At 40.9% G+C, this 22,879-nt stretch overlaps 1 protein-coding gene across 2 annotated transcripts in view; it reads right to left on the bottom strand.

The window, feature by feature from the left end:
* Positions 1-22,879, bottom strand: part of ADAMTS9 (ADAM metallopeptidase with thrombospondin type 1 motif 9) — a 163,307-nt gene that overhangs the window by 66,174 nt on the left and 74,254 nt on the right. For both annotated transcript variants that reach the window (XM_005222686.5, NM_001206573.2), the window contains exons 20-28: positions 21,823-22,033; positions 21,175-21,339; positions 19,212-19,376; positions 16,246-16,365; positions 11,782-11,886; positions 11,477-11,644; positions 8,902-9,171; positions 4,067-4,228; positions 1,201-1,377 (exon numbers count right to left, since the gene is read on the bottom strand). In XM_005222686.5, coding sequence (XP_005222743.1) covers positions 1,201-1,377; positions 4,067-4,228; positions 8,902-9,171; positions 11,477-11,644; positions 11,782-11,886; positions 16,246-16,365; positions 19,212-19,376; positions 21,175-21,339; positions 21,823-22,033 — 1,543 coding nt within the window. The remainder of the gene's footprint in view (positions 1-1,200; positions 1,378-4,066; positions 4,229-8,901; positions 9,172-11,476; positions 11,645-11,781; positions 11,887-16,245; positions 16,366-19,211; positions 19,377-21,174; positions 21,340-21,822; positions 22,034-22,879) is intronic.

Below are 22,879 nucleotides of genomic sequence, written 5' to 3'. Positions count from 1 at the left end.
TGCCAGTATTGCAAACAAAATACTCTGGGTGAACAATACATCTGAACTGCCCTTGAATAAAATCCTTACAGCCCAGATAAATAGTACTACTTGAGATAATGCGCTAATTCTTCTAGATTTCTACTTAACACAGAGTACAGTAGTTACGCAGCTAGTATTCTACTTATAGATACAATCTCCAACCTTGAAACCTTTGACCCTTAGAAGTATCAACAGATTAGTAGCCATGTCAGATCAGTTAATCTGCTCTTTAGTTGCTTTCAGGAATGGTTAAGGTTTTTTCTCAGAACCCTACAGAACAAAAAAAGGCTTTTGGATATGAATTCACATAATATTAATTCAGCTTCAGTGCAATTAATGCATTCACAGGAAAGTTTACTCTATTTACATGAAACAACCCTAATGGCTCCATACCTGTGGCACCATTTAGCCACAGTATTGTTTTGACACAGCTGATCCTTCTGTTTGCCAAGATTTGCGCCAGAAGTTTGCATAGTATTTATAGAGCCAAATCTGTCTCCCAATGGTGTTTAAAAGCAGATGACAAAGGAAGCCTAGGACCAGAGGAAAAACCGGTCTCAGACGGGCTTTGTGTTTTGATAGAAGAGGGAACATTTTCGATGCCTCGAATGGCATCAGGTCACTGAGTCCACTGTTTGTCTTTGGAATTTTCCAAATGATTTCACTTGATTTTATGGGCACAGCCTTTTTGGCGATTGTGTTGAGAGCTGTACCCGAGTCACACAGGCAAAGTATAGTCACTGAATCAAAAATTGCTTTGGCCTCAATAAGCAGGTATCTTCCCGCCAAAGTCAATACCACCAGCTTAGAAAAGGAAAGAATACCTGCTTCTGAGTTGTCTGCTTAAATCACTTTGGAGTTTAAAAATGGCACGGAGTTTCTTAAAAAAAGAAAAATACACACAAACATATATAGTCTAGTTCTAGGAAAGGATGCTACTTTTTGGCATTGGCAAAAGGCCTGTATGAGGTACATGTATCCTGTAAAGTCACTTTGGCAATATCATTTAAAAAAATGAATTTTGTTGAATGTCAATATGAAGCAAAGAACAGACTGTGTATAGTACAGTTCCAGGGATGCCCTTGTGAGGAGGACAATCTGTCTCAAAGGAGTGACCCAGAGCACCTTGGAATTGGAGTGTTAGTTTTAGTTAGCAAACATGAATAGTTAGGGCCGTACCGAACTCCAAGGGCCAGCACTCCAGGCAGCATCTTGAGGACAAGCGTGTGTGTTACACTGCTCTCGATCTGGAGGCTTGTCAAGAATTTCACAGCTCAGATCCGGAAATCGTTCCCCGCTGGGCCTCTGACAGACAACCAGCCTTGTTCTCAAGCCTCCACCACACAGCTTAGTACACTGAAAGGAGAGAAAGGAAGGCTGCAGTTATTCTGTCTGAACAGCCAGTGGCAAATTTTCTTTCCCCATGAGAAAAATGTTTTAGCCAAGATAGATTATGGCACCAGGCAAGATAAGCCTATAGGCAGAATGAAGCTCAATTACCAAAAGTAATACATACAGCAGACTAGAGTCCTGTCCTTTCATGATGTGTGTATGTGTGTCAGTCACTCAGTTGTGTCCGACTCTTTGTGACCCCATGGACTGTAGCCTGTCAGGCTCTTCAGTCCATGCGATTTCCAGGCAAGAATACTGAAGTGGGCATCCACTCCCTTCTCCAGGGATCCCCCCGACCCAGAGTTTGAACCTGGGTCTCCTGCATTGCGGGCAGATTCTTTACCATCTGAGACACCAGGGAAGCCCCCTTTCATGGTAGCTATTGTTTATTAAGCATTTGCTCTTCATCTGTACTAAATGCTTATATATATGTTATCTCATCAAGAGGAGAGTGTAATTATATGGGGCAACTGAGTTTAAAGAGCATAACTTGATTAAGGTCAATTCAGCAGCAGGTGTCCAGGATAAGATTACAGCCTTTTCTTTCAGGTATTAAAAACCCAAATCAAAGAAACAGATAAAAATCTAAAAACCACTTAGTACCAAATCAAGGATATAATGACTGAGCTGGTCTCTTTTCTGGCAACCTCTAGGAAGTTGTCACCAACCTCTTGGCTATTCTGTGACTCCAGTCTCCGTAGACCTTTCTGACGTCCAAATATTTTATGCTATCTCTGAATCTGAGGATAATGACGGCATTCCCCCAGGATGAGTCAACAGTGTGGTGGGAATGCTGGATACAGTTCTGACTGTTGGCTGGACCCATGCTTCTGAGGCAGGAACAAGTTGTATTTCTTGGACAGTACCATGGAGCTCACATCCAGGAACACTGACTGTTCCCCTGCTGTGTCAAGGCCAGATCTCCCATGGAATTTGGAATGATCTGGTCTGTGCTGACAGCCAGCATCCCAGCAAATGCGTGTACTCTCCTGGCTTTAATCCAATTACAGAAGCTTACGCACAGGCCCCATGGGACAGAGCTTTATGAGGAGTTTCAGGAAACCCACAATATATGCGTCTCCAAACCTGACTTCCCTTTCCGTTCTTTCAGCAAAGCCCTCCAGAATGACGTACTATCAACAAAAGTTAACAAAACTCTGTTATGAGTGCCTATGACTACTAGGTTACTTGAATGAAGGCATGAAATGTGGACACGGGACTTCGATCAGCCAGGGGTGTAGACTAACATGCCGTTCCATCTCATGTGTCTCTGTTCCCCTCTTGGTGGGCATAGGGGGCCTCCATGATGTTAATCCTTGTGTTTTATTTTATAAATTTTATAGTCAAGATAGAACAACTCGACAAACTCTAAGTATGTGCTCTCCCTGTAGATTCAAGAGTAGAAATATATACTCTTTAATTAAATACAAAACAAAAAACATCTAAGTCCTACACATGATAGTGGCTTAAAACCCCATTCAATAATATAGTCATACTAATGATAATTATTATTAGTAGTAATAATACTGATTATCATTATTATAATAGCAGCTAACTATGATTGAAGGCTACAGGCTAGGTTTTGATGTGCACTATCTCATATAGCATGAATATTATGAAGTGGGTGCCATTATTTATTCTCATGTACAGATGAGAATACAGATATTTGGCAAAGTTCTATTATTTGTCAAAGTCACAAAGCTTGTAAGAGCCAGGGCTGGGACGGGGGCCCAGTTTTGTCTGCTCCAAATATTCTATGGCCTTTCATCAATCATAGCTGACAGTCCTTTTTTTATTATTATTAATTTGTATTGGCATGTAGCTGCTTTACAATTAGTAGTCAAAAGCAGTAGCTTTTGTGTTAGTTTCTGTTGTACAATGGAATGAATCAGTTATATGTTTACATATATCCCCTCTTTTTTGGATTTCCTTCCTATTTAGGTCATTATAGAGCACTGAGTAGAGTTCCCTGTGCTCTACAGTAGGTTCTCATTAGCTATCTATTTTATACATAGTAGTGTATACACGTCAATCCCAATCTCCCAATTCTTCCTCCCCACTCCCCCTTGGTATCCATTCATTTGTTCTCTACACCTGTGTCTCTATTTTCATAGCAAGCAATTCTTAAAAGGTTAAGAGCTGAAGAATTTCATTATTTGAGACTATACAGCTAATTATTCACTTCTATGATTACAATGCATCACCTCTGACAAGAATAACAGCTCCTAATCCCTGATGAACAACAGCTGGTTCATTACGAATTTGAAATACTGCGAGACACAACGCCATGAGAACAATGGTGTACCATAAACACCCCCAAATTATGAAGATGGCAAAACTTCCATTGATTAATTTAACACACATTTCCAGTCACTTTAAAAGCACCCATGTTTTAATCAGCAGAGGTTTACATTTTAAACTAACATTATCTGTATTCTTTCCTAACTTATCTCTCCTATGTAGTCAAGCCATTTCTATACGGTAATAAATGCACTTTGAAAATAGTCCATAATTAAGATAGATCTCCTAGTTAATCTGAAATCAAGAAGCTTTAACTAGAGCCAGTTCTTCTTCCTTCATATAAACTATGAACAACAGCACTGTTTGGTATTTGTTTTTTCCCAAAGGATGTATAAGTGGAGTTTGCGCTCACCTCTCCCCAGCTGCCATAAGCCCACTGAGGGCAAGGGCCGGATTCGCAGGCTCTGTGCTCATCAGGTTTGATTCTCTCCACGCAGTCGTTGGCAGTGTATCCGTTCTCATCCTGACACACAACAACACGCCGCTGGGACCCACCAGCACAGGTACTGGAACACTGAACACAGCAGACATCGGTCAGCACCTCAGGCTCCACCTCGAGGACCCAGAAAGCAGCTGGCTCAAGGGTCAGAGACAAATGTGGCAGAAACCACTCTCAAGTTGTCCACAATGGACAGAATGCAATCCTGAGCGTCTCCCTTCCATGCAGCTGCTTAACGTTCAGGTCTTAGCAATATTTGGAGGGCAGAAACACCACTTCCCCCTTGTGCATGTTAGGTCTCAGTAGGTGTTTAGCAACTGCCTAATGAGTGATCATGTCTTGTGAGTTCCAGAGCAATCCGATTCATCCTCTGCAACTCTGAGAGGTGCAGGCGTACTGACTGACACCACAGTCTACTGGGAAATTCTTTTTCTTTTCAAAACTGCTAGCACTTATTTAGAACCAACATTTAACCTCCCTTTCAACACAGGGGTCAAATCACTTGCTTAAGGAATTGCCAGTTGTTGAAATTAAGCTTCTATACTAATTCCTTCAATTATCCAAGGAAAGCATCATGGAATGTCACTTACATATCATTTCCTCGCAGCTAACATTCCCTTCTCTCCCTTCACAAAAGCCTCTACTTTCATAGCTAATGTAGCGAGATTTGTTTTTCTTCTTTATTCTTATTCCCCAATGAACTTGAATTCCATATTGACAAACTTCTCTTCAGGTGCATGAGCCCAGCCATGTCTCTCATGGTTGTCACAGAATTATGTTCAGCCTTCAGCTTATTTCCCACACAAGCTTCTCATAGCTCTCTTATTTATCTGCATCTTGAATGTTTTTTTTTTTTCCCTCTTTCCATTTTTTCCTTATCTTTTGAAACCCGATGTGTTTGCTAGTCTCCTTCACTCTGACCCTTAACTTGTAAAATCTGTTTGCCTGTAAAAAAAACCCCATCAAGTCCTCTAAGCAGTGCAATTCTCACAACTTATCAAGTCTCAAACTGTATTTGCAACAGTTTTGAGTTCCAGGTTCCAATGGTTGATAGGTGCTATCAAACTCCAGCTCAAAATAGTGTTATTTAAAAATAACTATAAATACTGCTCGTTGCTGGTCACCTTCTATATAAAGATGTGAAGAAGTTTTTTACTTATTGTACTGGACTTTAGTTCAATTTCCCTGCCAATGTTGGTAAAATTATGAATGACTTTCAAATATACTGAGCTTAATTTTTTAAATGCAGAGCAGGATAATAGATTTATTAATTCTGTCTGAGCAATTATTTAGGAGATTTTTGATTTAACAAAATCCCACCTCTATTCTCTGAGGGTTCTGTTATACTTACTCTAAACTTAAAAATACTTGTTTTCTACTTTTAAACAGCTTAGTACACAAGAAACACAGAGAACTATTAATTGGCTTTGTTTGGGGCCAAGAATTTGAAATCTTAGGAAGGACCTTCAATAGTATAAAGAGATTTGGAATATATATTTTGGCCCTTGGATTTTTCCTTTGATAATAAAATCTTGATTCATTTGTTTATTATCTCACCTGTGTTATTGTCCCCAATAAAATGATAAGTCTCCTCAGAACTTCAATATCATACTTGTATCCCTAGTAGGTTCCACAGTGCTGGTCACATGATTAGGGTTTCTGGAAGGAACAGTTTCATAAACCACAGGCTATCCTCCCTTCAATATGGCTGAGTGGAGCAAGAAAGGACAACGGATCCAGGGTCAACTTAATGCATTGGCTGCCCAGTGACCAGTCCAATGCTTCCTACAGAGAATCTGACCAGAGACAGAGCTCAGCTGGGGGCCAAGCAATTGCCCAGCACAGTCTAGAACTCGCACTGTACCATTCTAGACCCAGGGTCAGCCAGGGTCTTTATACTCCCATATCAAGGTGAAATATTGTACATGATCTTTCTCCAGGTCCAATTTTGCCACATTTTTTTTTTTTTTTTAATTAATAGGGATTCTTCATTCCATTCCCATGTTGCAGAATTTCACTCTGGACTACTTTTGTTAACAATTTTCCTATCCTCTTTAGACAACATATTTTCCTAGGTAAACATTCCTTTGAACAAACCCTGTATCTATCATTGACACTCTACAAAACAAGAGAGAATGGCCATTAGGGAAGCAAGAGATGATGGACATCTGTTTGTTTGTTTTTTTTTTAACCTGCCTCGTATATTTCCCATTGATATCTGGCAGGCTGGATTTTCCTTTAAGAAATCCATCAATGGACCTCACCTTAGTGGGACTGTATTTTTGGGGGGCCATGCCATGCCATATGCAGGATCTTAGTTCCCTGACCAGGGATCGAACCTGTGCCCCTGCAGTGGAAGTGCAGAGATTCAATCACTGGACTACCAGGGAAGTCCCAGTGGGACTATCTTTTAAGAAGTTCTACACTTTCCTGATCAAGGAGTAAGTAGAACTGGCTGAGCCAATCAGACTTTCCTGGGAATTTGAATCCTGAGCAGAGCAACCCAAGGGTGGTTCAGAGTGAAAAGGGTTCATTAATATAGACACTTCTTAAAGAAATGATCTTATAGATATTGCTCCATCTAGACTGGCAAACCACAGCCTCGGGGCCAAATCCAGCCTGCCAGCTGCATTTATAACTAAAGCTTTGTGGGAACACAGCCATGTCCACTTGTTTACATTTTGTCTATGCCTGCTTTTGTGCTAAGACAGCAGAGTCTGTTAGTTGCAACAGAGACTGTATGGTCCACACGGCTGAAGATATTATCTGGCCCTTTGCAGAAAAAATTTACCAACCCTCAATGAGATCCCTGAATATGCTCTGGGCTCAGTCTCTACTGGGGCTAAATGAACAGTTTTGCTTTCCCTTAAAAGAACCAGTTCCTTTTCTTTTGCTTGCAACCAGAGACCCCTAGTTGCTAACACTGAAAATCTCATAGAAGGTTTGAGTTTACACAAACACATCTGGAAAATGAAGTTCTGATTCCAGAATCTACTGAAAATGCTAGATTCCCATTCTCTAGTGTTCATAATTCTCTGCTGCCTTTCCTGCTGTTGCAGGCAGGAAGAATCAAGCATCCCAAACCACGAAGAGAGGTATACGCATGCCACACACTCCTGGGAGTAAGTCAGGCACGTCAAGCAAGAGCTGAAAAATCTCATCATCCACCTTCAGCCTCACTTAACTTAGAAAAAAAAAAAAAAAAAAATCCCCAAACAAAAAACAGGCACAATGAGGAGAAGAATGGTATTGCCCATTGCTGCAAAAAGGTTACTTAATCCTCCTTAATTGGGAACTCTGCCCAAGGGCAGAATCATTCAATCTTAAAGGAATGCATTATCCACAAATGTAGTCCTAAATAAGAATAGCTTTCAATTTTTTTTTTAAGTTCTAATTTTATCATTAGAATACACATGTTTGAGCTGTGAATTTTTTCAACTAGAAAAATCATGGGACACTCAGTGATGACCTCGCTTGATCACTCTTTAATTTCGTAGAACCCAAATTTCTTCTAACCCAGCCAAAAGAAGCTTCAAAGTGGAAAGTAAGGGAGGAGAATGAGGTGGTGAAGGTCCTGGGCAGATGTTCTGCTTATAATCAAGAGGTCCAGTGTATAAAACCCATAAGGGCCATCAACATCACAGGAAAGTAAGCCTAATTCATTGAAACAAAACCATGGTGGAAAACTGACTGGTTCCTTCTAAAGCTTTTTAGTCCAGAAATAATTAAACACGGTTAGCAGTACTAGAAGGAAACAAATAATAAACAATTAAAAAGAAGACTTCATGAGAGATTAATAAACACCAAACTCCCCAAACCTTCCCCAGGATCTCCTGCTGCCCTACCCTTCCTGTAGCTCCTTTAGACATGTTCAGTATTCCAGAATATAATTATTTTTTGGAAAACTATTCAGTAAAAATTTCTAGAACTTTTGAGAGCATATTTTTCCTTTGAATGTTAAATACTATTTATCAAGTTCTTCCTAGTTTGAAGGATAAAGATAATGATAACAATAATCATCAACATTTACTTTTCACTCTATGGCTGGGAGAGTGTGAAACAGTATTTGCATTGCTTGATTTAATTCTTAATACAACAACCCAACAAAGTCACCACTATCATTAACTTTGTTTTAGCGATGATGAAACAGGCTCACATTTAGCTGAAGACCCTAAAATTGGAAAGTGCAAGTCCTTGGATCAAACAGAGAGGCAACTTCTCTCAAAGCCTTTGCAGTTAACCATTGAGTTAATGGTATTTTTCCTCTAAGCACAGATTTTACCCGGCTGAGTGTTTCTCTCCTAATCCGCTACTACAAATGGCATAGCAATTGTGCCACTTTAAGACTGCACTCATCTGGAAAATAGCAAGAAGGAAAATGGCTTTCATTAAAAATTTCCTTTCAGAAAAGTTCTTCTGCCCTTTGAATTTTCCTTCAGGTAAGGAGGAGCCGTCTGCCAGCTCCAGGATCAATCATCATGGCCTTCACAGTACCTTCTAGGAAGCTGCCTGATCAAGTCACCCAGCAGTGACACCCCCTGCTCCACCTGGTTAGAAGTTAAGGTAGCTTAGAGTCTCAAGTGACACCCCTTCCGGGACTACAATTAACCCCAACAAATGAAAAGTGCACATCAATCCCTCCTGAGATAAAAATGTTCCAGAGGTGTTTCTAGTCTGCTTCTCTCTGAGCATTATATCAAGTGAAAGAGAAGAAGGCAAATTCGAGAAAGACTTGAGGGAATACTCACCGCTCCCCAGGGGCCTGTCCTCCACTGATTTCCTCCGAGCACATGGGTGCGGCTAGGGCTGATGCTCCTGGGGTGATAGTCCTCATTCAGGAAAGGGTTCTGAGAAAGGTCTGTGTCTGGGGTCCACTGAGGGCATGGTGACATGGAACAGTCCTGGTCAGTTTCTGGGATATAATCTGGGTCGCACTCACTTTGATCAATCACGTGGTCACTGTAGTTGACACAGACTACTTGCCGGGTCGTCCTACCTTGCCCACATGTCACGGAGCACTACATTGGATATTCAAAAGGGAAAGAGAAAGGATATTCAGCCAGTTGCTCAGGCCAAAAAACCTGGCATATATCCTGGTGCCTCAGATGGTAAAGAATCTGCCTGCACTGTGGGAGACCCGGTTTTCATCCCTGGGTCGGGAGGGTCACCTGGGGAAGGGAATGGCTACCCACTCCAGTATTCTTGCCTGGAGAATCCCATGAAGAGAGGAGCCTAGAGGGCTGCAGTCCATGGAGTTACAAAGAGTCAGACATGACTGAGTGACTAACACTTCCACTTTTCACATTCCATTCTCTCCCCTTTTCTTCCCACCACAAGGCCATTTCATGGAGAATGCCTGTTGTGTATATTCAAAATACACCCCCAATCAGCCACTTCCCATCATCTCTGCCATTGCCTCCCTGGTCCAGGCCACCACCTTCCTTCCCCTGCCAGGACTACTGCAGTGGCCTTTCAGCTGGGGACCTATTTGTAATCTTGATGCCTTCACCCACAATCCAAGTCTGTTATCCACAGATATGTTAACCATATCATAAACCATGACCCTTGCGAACAAAACTCAGATGATGTCATTCATCTAGTGACTGCCCAATTCACTGTGAGTCATGTCCAGAGTCCTTTCCTGGACCTGGTAGGCCCTTCATGATGTGGTCACTGGCTACCTTTTTGACACATCTCTTTTTATTCTCTATACACTGCACTTCAGCCCCACTGACCTTATGGATGTTTTTTGACTAGGCCAAGAACATCCCAATCTCAGGGTCTTTGCAACTACTCTACTTTCCGTTGCACAACACAGATATCCACGTGGCTCACTGCTTCACTTCATGCAAGTGCTGGCCAGTGCAATGTGGGGACTTTTCTGACTACCTTGTCTAAAAGCACATCATCTCCTTCTCTCCGCCATCACTGTGTTTGACCTTTTTTCTAGTACTTATCAGTATCTGGTGCTGTATCATATATTTATATCATTATTTGCTCATTGACTGGAATTGCCACTGTCATGATCTTCATAAAGGCAAGGACTTTCTTATTTGTCAGTCACTGCCCTTTCTTGGAGAAGGCAATAGGAACCCACTCCAGTACTCTTGCCTGGAAAATCCCATGGATGGAGGAGCCTGGTGGGCTGCAGTCCACGGGGTCGCTAAGAGTCGGACATGACTGAGCGACTTCACTTTCACTTTTTACTTTCATGCACTGGAGAAGAAAATGGCAACCCACTCCAGTGTTCTTGCCTGGAGAATCCCAGGGATGGCAGAGCCTGGTGGGCTGCCATCTATGGGGTCGCACAGAGTCGGACACGACTAAAGCGACTTAGCAGCAGCAGCAGCCCTTTCTTAGTAAGTTTTACAAATACCTGGTGAGTAGACTGATGGATGTGATAGACATCTGTGTATGTATGTTTGGAAGCTCAGGGCATGAGAGTGAGGTTATCTACAACTGAGCACCTTCTTCATTCTAAGCATTTAACAGATAGACTCTCAAACAATCCTTATAATCTATATTATAAGCTATTCTTTTTTGCCTCTTTTAAGAGCAGAAGAAACTGAAGTTCAAGGATTTACACCAGACTGCTCAAGGTCATGCAGCCAGTTAACATCAAGGTCTGGATGTTTACACAGCTTTCTCTGGATCCAAAGATTTGGATTTTCACAGATTTGGATTTTCTTTCAGATTTCACATATGTATTAATGGTGTTTATTGAGATATTCACCTCCATTCTCTTTACCTATCCTGAGCTTTGGATTTCCTGGACTCAGAAGCTTTTTACAAGGCAGAAAGCAGCAGCTACCTGAAGACAAAGGCTTTTTCTATTTTTATAAAAGTCCACAGGTGATTCTCAGTGTGCACAGGAGAATCCATAGCGTTAGCTGAGGATTCCCACTTCTTACTCTTGGCAGGGAAGCAGAGGCACAGGACTTCAGGGAACCATAGGATGCAGGAGGCACCCAGATTCAAGCTGAGGCTCCCCTTTCCTCCCCTACTTCTCCCTGCCACTTCTGGCACTACACAAGCCTATTACATTCTAATGTGGCTTGGCTCAATTAAAACTGCATTTTTCAATCAGCCCAACAGGATGTGGGCTTAAGTAGACTGTAAGTTAATTTACACATTTTGAAGAAATGTGCACTTCTTGCACATCTGGCTACGATTCATACCAGCTGCACATACATGGAGAAAAATAACTCACAAACCAAAGTCCAATTCTAAAATAGTACTGATTGACCTTCTTGACCCATGACTAGTCATCCTTCTTATGGCTCCCCCAGTCCTCTCCCAATTCCAGAGAATTCACTTGCTTACAGGGTTCCAGTCCAGAGCCTTCCATTGCCCACAGGGAGTCACAGAACATTCCTCCTTTGCCACTGGTCTAGGCAGGGTCGCACAGGCACTGTCATCAGCCACAGAGCCGTCCTCATCCCGACAGCTGACATATCTCATCCGGGTACCTTTTCCACAAGTGGCTGAGCACTGGGTGTTGGGGTGAAATAATGCAGAAAGGTTATTTGAAATGGTCATTCACTGGATAGCGACCTACTTCCTAAGTCATGTCAGAGAGTATCTGCCTCTCCTTCCACCCTCTCCACTTCTTCCATTGTGCTTCTTACTGGAGTCCAGGACCCAAATCGCCACTGGGTCCTTGGCGCGCTGTGTGTGCTTCTCCTTGCTTCCGGGGCAGCTGGGGGAGGCTGACAAGATGGCAATTCACAGTCCTAGAGGAGGATGGGAAGAAAGAGCCAAAGTTACCTTTCAGCCACGGCACATACGAATATAAGGACTGATAATTCTAAGATCTCAGGCTTCAGTGTGATTTGGGGCAAGTCACATGACAAGTCACAGGATATCTTGGGCTTCCCTAGTGGCTCAGACAGTAAAGAATCCACCTGCAATGTGGGAAAACTGGATTCAACTCCGGGTCAGGAAGATCCCCTGGAGAAGGGAATGGCAACCCACTCCATTCTTGGTATTCTTGCCTGGAGTGGGTATTCTTGCCTGGAGAATTCCATGGACAGAGAAACTTGGTGGGTTACAGTCCATGGAGTTGCAAAGAGTAGGGCAAGACTGAGTGACTAACACTTTTATTTTCACATGACATCTCTCAGTTCCAACTACAAATTCAACTGTAAAATGGGATATAATCTGAGTCCCTTTGTGGGTGCCTTAATACGGAGCAGGAGTTTACTTCATGATTTTCTTTCTTTTTTTTTTTTGGCCATGCCCCATGCCACTTGCAATTTTAGTTTCCCAACCAGAGACTGAACTTGTACCCCCTGCAGTGGAAGCAGTAAGTCTTAACCACTGGACAACCAGGGAACTCCCAACTTCATGATTTTCAAAACCGTATTTATTTAACTATTTGTGTGAAGAAAAATATTATAAAATGGCACATAATTTATGAAAAAGCAATATGCCCTTTTAAAATTATTGTTACTTAAAAACAAATTCTGAATGCCAAATTCTGTTCCTACATTTTGTTTCCTAGTCAGATTTTGCTAGCCATGAATATGCTTTCCAGGTGTATCTGAAGATACCTCCTGAAGCCCTGAAGAAGGTCAAATCTAGCTATAAGAGGTGTGTTCAATATCCCAAAGCCTAGAATTTGTATCACACCCCTCAATCAGAGGAAATTCCTATAATGGATTGAGGTTATCCATGCATAGATAATATTCCCAGATTTACAATTGGGAAAATGAAAGTCCACACCTGATCACTATCATTCCAAGCATCAGTGGTTATCAAATGTTCTTTGATTAAATGCATACCCATTAAATTCCCAGGAAGCCTTGGGCACAGTGCAAAGTGCTAGAGGCTTGGGGCTGAAGTGACTTTAGGAAGCTTACAGACCTAACAGGAAATTCTGTTATCTGGCTCCAGACCTTGCCGATGCCTCTGCCTGGGTCCAAAGAAAGGCATAGGGAACTTGGCACAGTGAAGAATTTATTCACATGCTACAAATGCAGAAGCTTCCCTATAGTCAGTTCATGAATATTAATGAATAACTTAGAAATATACTTTGTGAATTTCTAAGGAAGTTGCTAAGACCTCATTTCTTGATTGTTCAGATGTCACAGCTAATACTTCCCAGTTAACATGCACTGAATTGGAGCATTTCAATAAATAAAACTAAGAATGACACAAGTCATATGTGGTGTTTGGTTAATTGATCAGTGATGACAACATGAACTACACTGCCATACTCGTTTCCTTTTGAGACTCTTCATCCATCAACGACCCAAGCTGCAAAGCAGCAGAGTGAGGGTCTCAGAGCGAGGCAGTACACCTGCCAGATGGGGCCTCAGAGCATGAGTTCTGGGCATAGTGTGGATTCAAATCCTATCTTCTGCAATTAGCAAAGCTGATGTGAAAACCCATTTTTCATGACATACTCTCTTTATATAAATGATGCCAGAATCGAGGTCCACATTGAACAGTATACTGGTGAATGAGTATCAGCTAGATCTCTTGAGAAACAAGGTGTGTTTATAGATACAGGTATGTGTGTGTATATATATTTGTATATATATGCTTATTATAAGTTTTTTCTGATATAAATAATGTGTAGCATAAAGTTTACAAACAGTAATAAGATATAAAATTTTACATTTTAAATTCCATCAGATCAGATCAGATCAGTTGCTCAGTCGTGTCCGACTGTTTGCAACCCCATGAATCGCAGCATGCCAGGCCTCCCTGTCCATCACCAACTCCCGGAGTTCACTGAGACAAATGCCCATCGAGTCAGTGATGCCATCCAGCCATCTCATCCTCTGTCGTCCCCTTCTCCTCTTGCCCCCAATCCCTCACAGCATCAGAGTCTTTTCCAATGAGTCAACTCTTCGCATGAGGTGGCCGAAGTACTGGAGTTTCCGCTTTAGCATCATTCCTTCCAAAGAAATCCCAGGGCTGATCTCCTTCAGAATGGACTGGTTGGATCTCCTTGCAGTCCAAGGGACTCGCAAGAGTCTTCTCCAACACCACAGTTCAAAGGCATCAATTCTTCGGCGCTCAGCCTTCTTCACAGTCCAACTTTCACATCCATACATGACCACTGGAAAAACCATAGCCTTGACTAGACGAACCTTTGTTGGCAAAGGAATGTCTCTGCTTTTGAATATGCTATCTAGGTTGGTCATAACTTTCCTTCCAAGGAGTAAGCATCTTTTAATTTCATGGCTGCAGTCACCATCTGTAGTGATTTTGGAGCCCAGAAAAATAAAGTCTGACACTGTTTCCACTGTTTCCCCATCTATTTCCCATGAAGTGGTGGGACCTGATGCCATGATCTTCGTTTTCTGAATGTTGAGCTTTAAGCCAACTTTTTCACTCTCCACTTTCACTTTCATCAAATTCCATAGAGCCAATTAATTCTTACAGATTATTTTTGTTGATTTTTGCTGAACTCTTGAATCTAGTGCCAAACTATGGCTGTCATTGCTAGACCAGAGTAGTTCTGACATGAATGTTAGCTGATATTTTGCTTACAACTGAGTACTGTGAAGGAGAAACAATGAAGATGTATGTCAGAACTTCACTCATTCACCAATGACATGAACAATTTCTTTGCTGAGTCAGGCAATAATTTTCAAATAACAGAAAGATATATCTTTAATTTTTTTGTATGTGTTCTTCACAACATAATAGCTGCAGAAATAAGACTGCTTAAAGTTGAGTCTGCATTATGAACACTTGCTCCATCATCTTTTAAGCCAAAATAATCAACATGAAAATCAATTAAACTCTGACTCACAGCATTTGCTGATTTCTGTGGTATAAGTACTCTCACTATGGCCAATGTCAACCTAACAAATTAATATCAGTGAACACAGACTGGGAAAGGATGTGCAATGGTTCACCATTATACAGTATTTTCACCATGCAAATACATACAAATGTAATGTAAATCATAGTAGTAAGAAATAAAGTAGTAAAATATAGGAAGATAATTAGAAAGTGATAAGCTCTGAATATTTTTCAACCTATTTTTAATATTATCCATTTAATTATAGGTTTTTATTTTCAATTTTCAACAATGGCAGTATATAACAACCAGCTTGCAAAATTTCTGAAAATTTACCAACCATCACTTGTGAGCTGCAACAAGACAGCTCCAACACATGCAGCCTGAACATATGATACCATTTGCTGAACCCTACATTGGATTTTTGGAACCCTCCAAAATCACTGCAGATGGTGACTGCAGCCATGAAATTAAAAGATGCTTACTCCTTGGAAGGAAAGTTATGATCAACCTAGATAGCATATTCAAAAGCAGAGACATTCCTTTGCCAACAAAGGTTCATCTAGTCAAGGCTATGGTTTTTCCAGTGGTCATGTATGGATGTGAGAGTTGGACTGTGAAGAAAGCTGAGCGCCCAAGAATTGATGCTTTTGAACTGTGGTGTTGGAGAAGACTCTTGCGAGTCCCTTGGACTGCAAGGAGATCCTACCAGTCCATCCTAAAGGAGACCAGTCCTGAGTATTCATTGGAAGGACTGATACTGAGGCTGAAACGCCAATACTTTGGCCACCTCATGCAAAGAGTTGACTCACTGGTAAAGACTCTGATGCTGGGAGGGATTGAGGGCAGGAGGAGAAGCAGACGACAGAGGATGAGGTGGCTGGATGGCATCACCGACTCAATGCACATGAGTTTGGGTGAATTCCGGGAGTTGGTGATGGACAGGGAGGCCTGGCGTGCTGCAATTCATGGGGTTGCAAAGAGTCGGACACGACTGAGTTACTTAACTGACTGACACTGGAATTATTAAAAAAAAAAAAAAAAAATCTGACTTCAAGAAAACCAGCACAAAGAGTCAGTCTTCACCACCTAGGAAGAATCAGAATTAAGAATCTACATACAATTCAAAGAAATATAGAAGACAAAAGTACTACATCAAAAAATTAGATCCAGAATATAACACATAAGTAAATCCAGAACAATTTAGTTAATCTACTGTTTCCTCTACCTACATACTTACCTATGAAAGGACTTCTGTTTTGACTGAGCTCCTGGGAAGTTTTGGCATCTTAGTGCCCAAGGTCAGTAACTGATTTTGACAAAGGCACCTTACCTGGGTGTCAGTTGGTCTCGTCGCGGCATTGCAGTCGTTGTCATCCACCACTGACATGTAAGTGCCAATGATGCATTTCACTGCTCTTAGCTGGTACCCCTGTCCACAAGTGACACTGCACTGAGGGGAGAAATAAAACAGAAAGTACATACAATCTAGCAAATGTTCTCTTTCCCTAACTTCACCCGTAACATTCACAAGAGAAAAAATATTGCCATCATAGTGGGCCAGAGGACTGCCACCCCAAGAAATTAGTTAAGAGCGGGTAATTCTACTTTGTACAAATTACACTGATCAATTATCAAGATATCACATGGAATTATTTCTACCTCCCATAGGAACAATGTTTGTAGTTTAATTCCTTGATTGCAAACCTCTGGAAGGAGGGGAGTACATGTCAATCATTTTTACATCTTTCACACTATACCTAGCAGAATGCTGTGGCTAAAATAGGTACTTTGTAAAGTTCTTATCTGACTTCTGAAAATTTTCCCTAAAGAAATGTAGTTTGCATCAATATTTCTATACAAGAACGGTCATCACAATATTATTTATAAAAGACAAAATATTAGAAACCACCTAAATAGGGAAGAACCAAAGTCAATTCAATGCACCATAGCAAACAGATCATAAAGGAAATATGTCCACTAAGGCTAACTGTTATATTTAAAAGTGGTTAAAAAACAGTAAGTAGAGGGAGTGATGTCATGGAAAGGGCAGATAGTAAAGAACTGATCCATTCCCGCTCTCTGAAAAAGCTATCAAACTGACAAAAAGTGGCAGAATCAGGTTTTCTTAAAGAAGAGGGTTCTTTAAAAAGATAATAAAATTTATAAACCTTTACCTAGACTGATTAAAAGTAAAACAGAGAAGATGCAAACAATTAAAATCAGAAACAAAAGTGAAAGCGCTGCTCCTGACTCTATAGCAATAAACGGGATAGTGAAAGTAGTGTGGACAATTCTATGCCAACATACTAGCCAATCGAGATAAAACACATGAATTTCCAAACCCATACAAACTATCCAGAAACACACAAATCACAAAATCTGACTTAAGAAGAAACACAAAAGAAGTAAAAATATTGACTTAGCAATCAAAGATCTCATAATAACAAAAAGTCTTAAGACCAGAGGGCTTCACTGGTAAATTCTACCAAACATTTATAGAAGAATTAAGCACTTTTCACAATGGCCAAAAAGTGCAAACAACCCAAATATTCTTAAAGGGATAAATGGATACATTATGGTATATGCACACATGGAATATTATGCAGACATAAAAAGGGATGAGGTACAGATGTGTGTTACAGCATGATGAATTTCAAAAACATTATGCTATGTGAAAGAAGCTGGAGACACAAATGATCATGTATTGTATAATTTCATGTGTATGAAATACTTAGTATAAGTAAACTCGTGGAGCTAGAAAGCAGAATGCTGGCCACAGGGTTGAAGGAGAAATGGGGAGTAACAGCTTGATGAATATTTTAGCGTGATATGTTTTAGAACTACATAGAGGTGGAGGTTGCACAACATTCTGAATGTACTACATGTCACTGATTTGTTCACTTCAAAACGGTTAATTTTGTTACATGAGTTTTACTTCAATTAACAAAATAAGTACAATTCTAATACTAGTTTTTAAAACATAAGAAAATCATAAATGTATTAACTCTGAAATACAGAGTTAGGAGTATGGCTATCTCCTTTTTGCTAAATTGCTTTTTACAAAACTTCTCTTATAAACATGAACTATCCTTCAATAATAAGGGAAAAAATACAACAACAAAGAACAGTTGGTTGCCGTGAACTGTATGTTTAGTCAAAGGAAGGACAAATCTCTGGCTAAGACTGACATGCCATAGACATGGGGGAAAAAAAAAAAAGGTCAGTTAGTTCTAAAAGATGTTATCTTCAAATCTTAACAGTGACCCTGAGATGCACTCTCCACAAGATACGCAGATATAGACAAATAGGAGGCAAGGTATGGAGTGTAGGCAGACTCCACCTATTTACTGAGTGTGATGAAACATGATCAACCATTCTGACCACCAAGGATGCTGTGTTAACAGGGCATATTCGGAAGAGCCCCAATGTGAATGGTAGAAACTGTAAGGGTGCAGTAATAAAGCTACTTTCATTCACTTCACACATGTTGGAAATGAAGACATAAGCCAGGGGGCTGAAGAGGCTGTGGCTGTGGTTGGACTGGGTGGAGGGAGAGGCAGTCTTAGAGAGATTACGTAAGTGACAGCAAACAGCTGCTTTGCTTCTCTAGGGAACTTGGAGTGCTACTTAAATAGTACCCAGAACGCTTTTGCTTCTATATTAGGAAAGACTTAATTCTAAGAGTCGTGACTTCTTAAATGCAAGCCCAAGGGAGATTCTCACTCTTTCCTTTCAGAATAGTTCAAGTGACTGTGAAACCAATAATAGGGACTTGGAAGAGATTCTTTCAAAGAGAGAGGAAGCCTGCAAACTTTGATCTAATTAATTTTGTTTGAAAAGCCTGACTTATTTTTAAGAGGTGAGCTTAGGAATCATGACACTGGGAGCTAAAACATCCCTTTCAAATCCCAGCCCAGACCCTCCTGCCAAAGACACTGGCACTGGATCACATTCTGTTACAGACCCACAGCCGCATGCTAGTAGATAGCATCAGCCAGGCACGAGGAGATCTGTTGTGAATTTGTTCCAATGTGTGTGTGCTCAAGCTACAGTTTTAACCCAAGGGCGAACACCCACACGTGGGTCTGGAAAGGGAATGATCAGCTCCCGGAGGGGAGCAACAACCCTCAGAAGTGTAGCAAAACGGTTACAGGGTTTCCAGCGCTTGGTGCCACAGAGGGACTGCGCATGCCACATGCTACAGTGGTGAAATCCCTGCCACTGGAATGTCCCTCTGCAGGCCTGCTCCAGATAAGACGGAAAGAATGTAGTTAAGAACTTTATCATTCAAAATACCTGTCCCCAGGGACCCGCCTGCCAGGACGCACATTCTGGCTGCTGACAGGTCTGCATGGAGGTCGGTTTGGTCTCAGGGTCACAGACTCTATCGTTGAATCGATCTTCGCCAAACTGACACCAGACCTGGCGGTGCTTATGCCCTTTTCCGCAGGTGACCAAGCACTGTAAGAAAAGGCACAGCTAGTCAGGGTCATTTCTGAACAATGCACTCTGATGTTCTTGTGGATTAGTCATCGATTAGCAAAACCAGGTGTGCTCTTTTCCCAGAGCAATTCTTCTCTCTCTCTTGTCGCAATCTGTAAACATATTAGGCCTTACGCTTTTGGCTCTGTCACTCATTCGTTCATTCACTCGGTATTTATCCAGGCTCTGGGCCAGTTTCAAGCACAGCATAAACGTCACATAGCATCTTGCTCTGAAATTCTAAAAAATAGCATCCATGGCTTGGTAGCATATGAGTTAACGGTAGGGAATTTATGAGTCAGATTAACTTGGATTTTAACCTAATACAACTGACTATCGATACTAAGTTAAGTGATCTCCCAGTCCTTCAGTTTTCTTGGCTGTACAATGGGAATACAGTAGTGCTAACGGCTGGCAATTGTGAAACCTGCATGAGAAAAACTCAAGTGAAGTGCTTAGCTCCTGTTCATTTAAGGAGCCTTAAATATAATAATCATTGTTATCTACACTCATTGTAGAAAACTTGAAAAATACAGAAAAACATAAAAGAGAAAATTATAACAAGCCCCAAGTCTCACTATCTACCTAGAGATACCGTTATTAAAATATTGCTCTTTTCTTCCTCTTTTAGCTATAGAACATTGGGATCATACTGAATATATATTTTGATATTTCCCACCTCTATTTCATTATCTATTTTTGGAAAGGTTTGTTACATAACTTGATATGATACTTTATCTAGTATTAGCTATCTAGGTAGAACTTAAATCTAATGCTTTCTTTCATTTTTTTTTTTTTTTAACCAAATATGGGATCGAGATTGAAGCTAAGGCTGCTTTTAACATAAACACAAGCACTAGCTTTCCTGTTAATCTGTCCAGGAGACAGACACTGTTAATCACATGTAATGTTACTTTTCTGCCATTTAGAGACATTAACAGTATTCTTTTAAGACTGAGATTTTAATTAATGTTGAAAGTAAACAGTTAATATTTCACTTACCTGAATGAGATAAGGGAATGGATACAGAAGCTGTAGAAATATCTCTCTCCCCACATTCCTGACTTGGCCCAGTGAATAAGACAATTTCTGTTCCCCTGCCATGTGTTCCTCTGAAGGAAGGTGCGTTGGGGGACAGGGGTGGGGGGACCTGCTCAGAGACAATCTCACTGGGAAATACTAGCACTGTTTATAAAATTGAGAAAGAGCCTTCATCTTCTTTCTCTTATTGTCCCGGGACCACGCTGCTAAACAATTTGATATGCTTCCTCAAATAAGAGATAAGCAAAGCATAAACCTAGAACACTCAGCCTGGTCCTTTCTCTTTTTTCCCAAGTTTTCCACTAGCAACTGGATGGGTAATCAAATAGGTCACTTGCTAGGGTTCAATTCTCTCATTTCAAAGATAAGCTATTAGGGAATCTCATTTTTTATAAACTTCAAATCTAAGCCAATGCAGCTTTATAATTAATAAAGCTCTGATTTCCTTTACAGCAACTTAGCCAGGTCTGAAAGAGGCGAGAAGGTGAGGGACTAGAACTTCAAAAATCCCCAATAGAAGCTATTATGGTGGGTGATCCAGCTAAACCCACTGCAACTCTGAGATCACCCATGTCATGTCCAGTAGGACAATCACAGGGTGGGTGGAAGAAGAGTTGTTTCTTCAATGGGAGGTGGGAGAACGGTGCAGCTGGTTTAACTTTGGACTGACCTGGAGAGGCTCAGAACTGAGCATCAGAGATGACCTGTTGGGGAATTAACAGCCTTCCCATCTCACCTCTGACCAGTCTCCTGATTTCCACTCTGGACAGGAGAACTCACTGCACTTCTGAATGGTGACTTTCTCTTGATGAGTGCATTTGCTGTCATCTAGTACATCATTACGGGTGTTGACACAAATAGCCCTTCTCCTCTGGGTTCCACCATCACAGCTTTTAGAACACTGAAAGGGAAAAAAAAAATGAAGTCAAAGTGTTGCTAAGTTTCTCATCAAGCATGCTCAAGATACTGGCTGGGCTATTTTGTCTCTTCCAATCCTAAGGAAACAACTAACCAACAAAGCCTGGTCAGTTCTACTTGTTCTTTTTAGGGGTATATATTTATGGTATCAATTTATTTACCAGGTTCATAACAAAGCCAATATTAGCAAACTGGTATAGGACAACAAAATCAGAAATGGCCTGTGGGATATGAAAAAAGTGTTTGGCTAAGTTGTTCCACCACTTCCAATTTTCCATACGCTATGCCCACACCAGACATCACAGATCGATTGTATTACTCTTTTCTGCATTTTTAATGTGGGCAGGCATTATAAGTCAATCATGGTACTCTTAATGAGGTTTCCTCAATGCAGCTCTGTAAGGAGTCATCATCAACTAATCAGATTTAACATCCAAGAAGACTCTCTGAATGAGAACCAACTTACTTCAGTCCAAGCTGAATAGCGCCAGCCACCAGTATTACATTCTCCTGAGCATTTTTCCTGGTTGCTTGGTTTGGGGTGACTGCTGCAAAAGCTGTCATCAACCTTCTCAGTCTTCCCATCTAGCCTGCTGTACTTGGCACAGTAGATGTCTAATGTGCGGTAACCCAGACCACACTGGGCACTACATTCACTCCTGCTGGCCACGTGCCACCTGTGCACAAATCATGGGGGAGAAACCAGTATTACTGTTAAATATATATGTCTTATCTAGACTCAACTGGTAGAAGAGCTGAATTCTGTTTTCTTCCTTAAATACCATGAACCCAAAACCACAGTCAGTCACTGAAATTCAGTTTGAAACCAACATTTCCATGTATTTTTCATCACTGCCAACATGCATGAAAGTCACAAAATGACAGTCAGAGGTTCTATCTTTATGAAGATTCTCCCCCAATACAGTCAATCTGAAATTCAAGCAACTAAAAAGAAAAAAAAATGGAATTCAACAGAGCAAAAAAACAGAACAATTTTATATTTAAAAGACTCATGCAACCCAGCATTTTGTTTGTCAAGTAGGCTACTTTTTAACAGAGAACGAACAACTGTTGGAAACATTCCCTCAGAAACTTCTAGGTGGCCACGTGCTGGAAAATGCTCAATGGACATTCTATGAATTAATAAAGGAATGGATTGCCATTAATTAAATACTTAATTGGAACTATAACTGAAATTCAAGTATCATAAACTTTACTTGGTGAATAAAGATTGTATGGGCCATATATATAACTCAATTACCTGTTTTTTAAAGACTACTGTTTTTAGAGCAGTTTTAGGTTCCATGACAAAACTGAGAGGAAGGTACAGAATTTCCCCACACCCCTGCCCCTATACACCCCTGCTCCCACAGATGCACAGCCTCCTGATTATCAACACACCCCCACCAGAATGTACATTTGTCACTCTGATGGACCTTTGTTGACACATCATTATCACTGAAATCAACAGTTTTCCTTAGAGTTCACTCTTGATGCTATATATTCCATGGGTTGGACATATG

This window comes from Bos taurus, chromosome 22 (assembly GCF_002263795.3).
Source record: "Bos taurus isolate L1 Dominette 01449 registration number 42190680 breed Hereford chromosome 22, ARS-UCD2.0, whole genome shotgun sequence".
NCBI lineage: Eukaryota > Metazoa > Chordata > Mammalia > Artiodactyla > Bovidae > Bos > Bos taurus.
The sequence above is the reverse complement of the archived record's forward strand: the minus strand, read 5'-3'. Positions and strand labels throughout refer to the sequence as shown.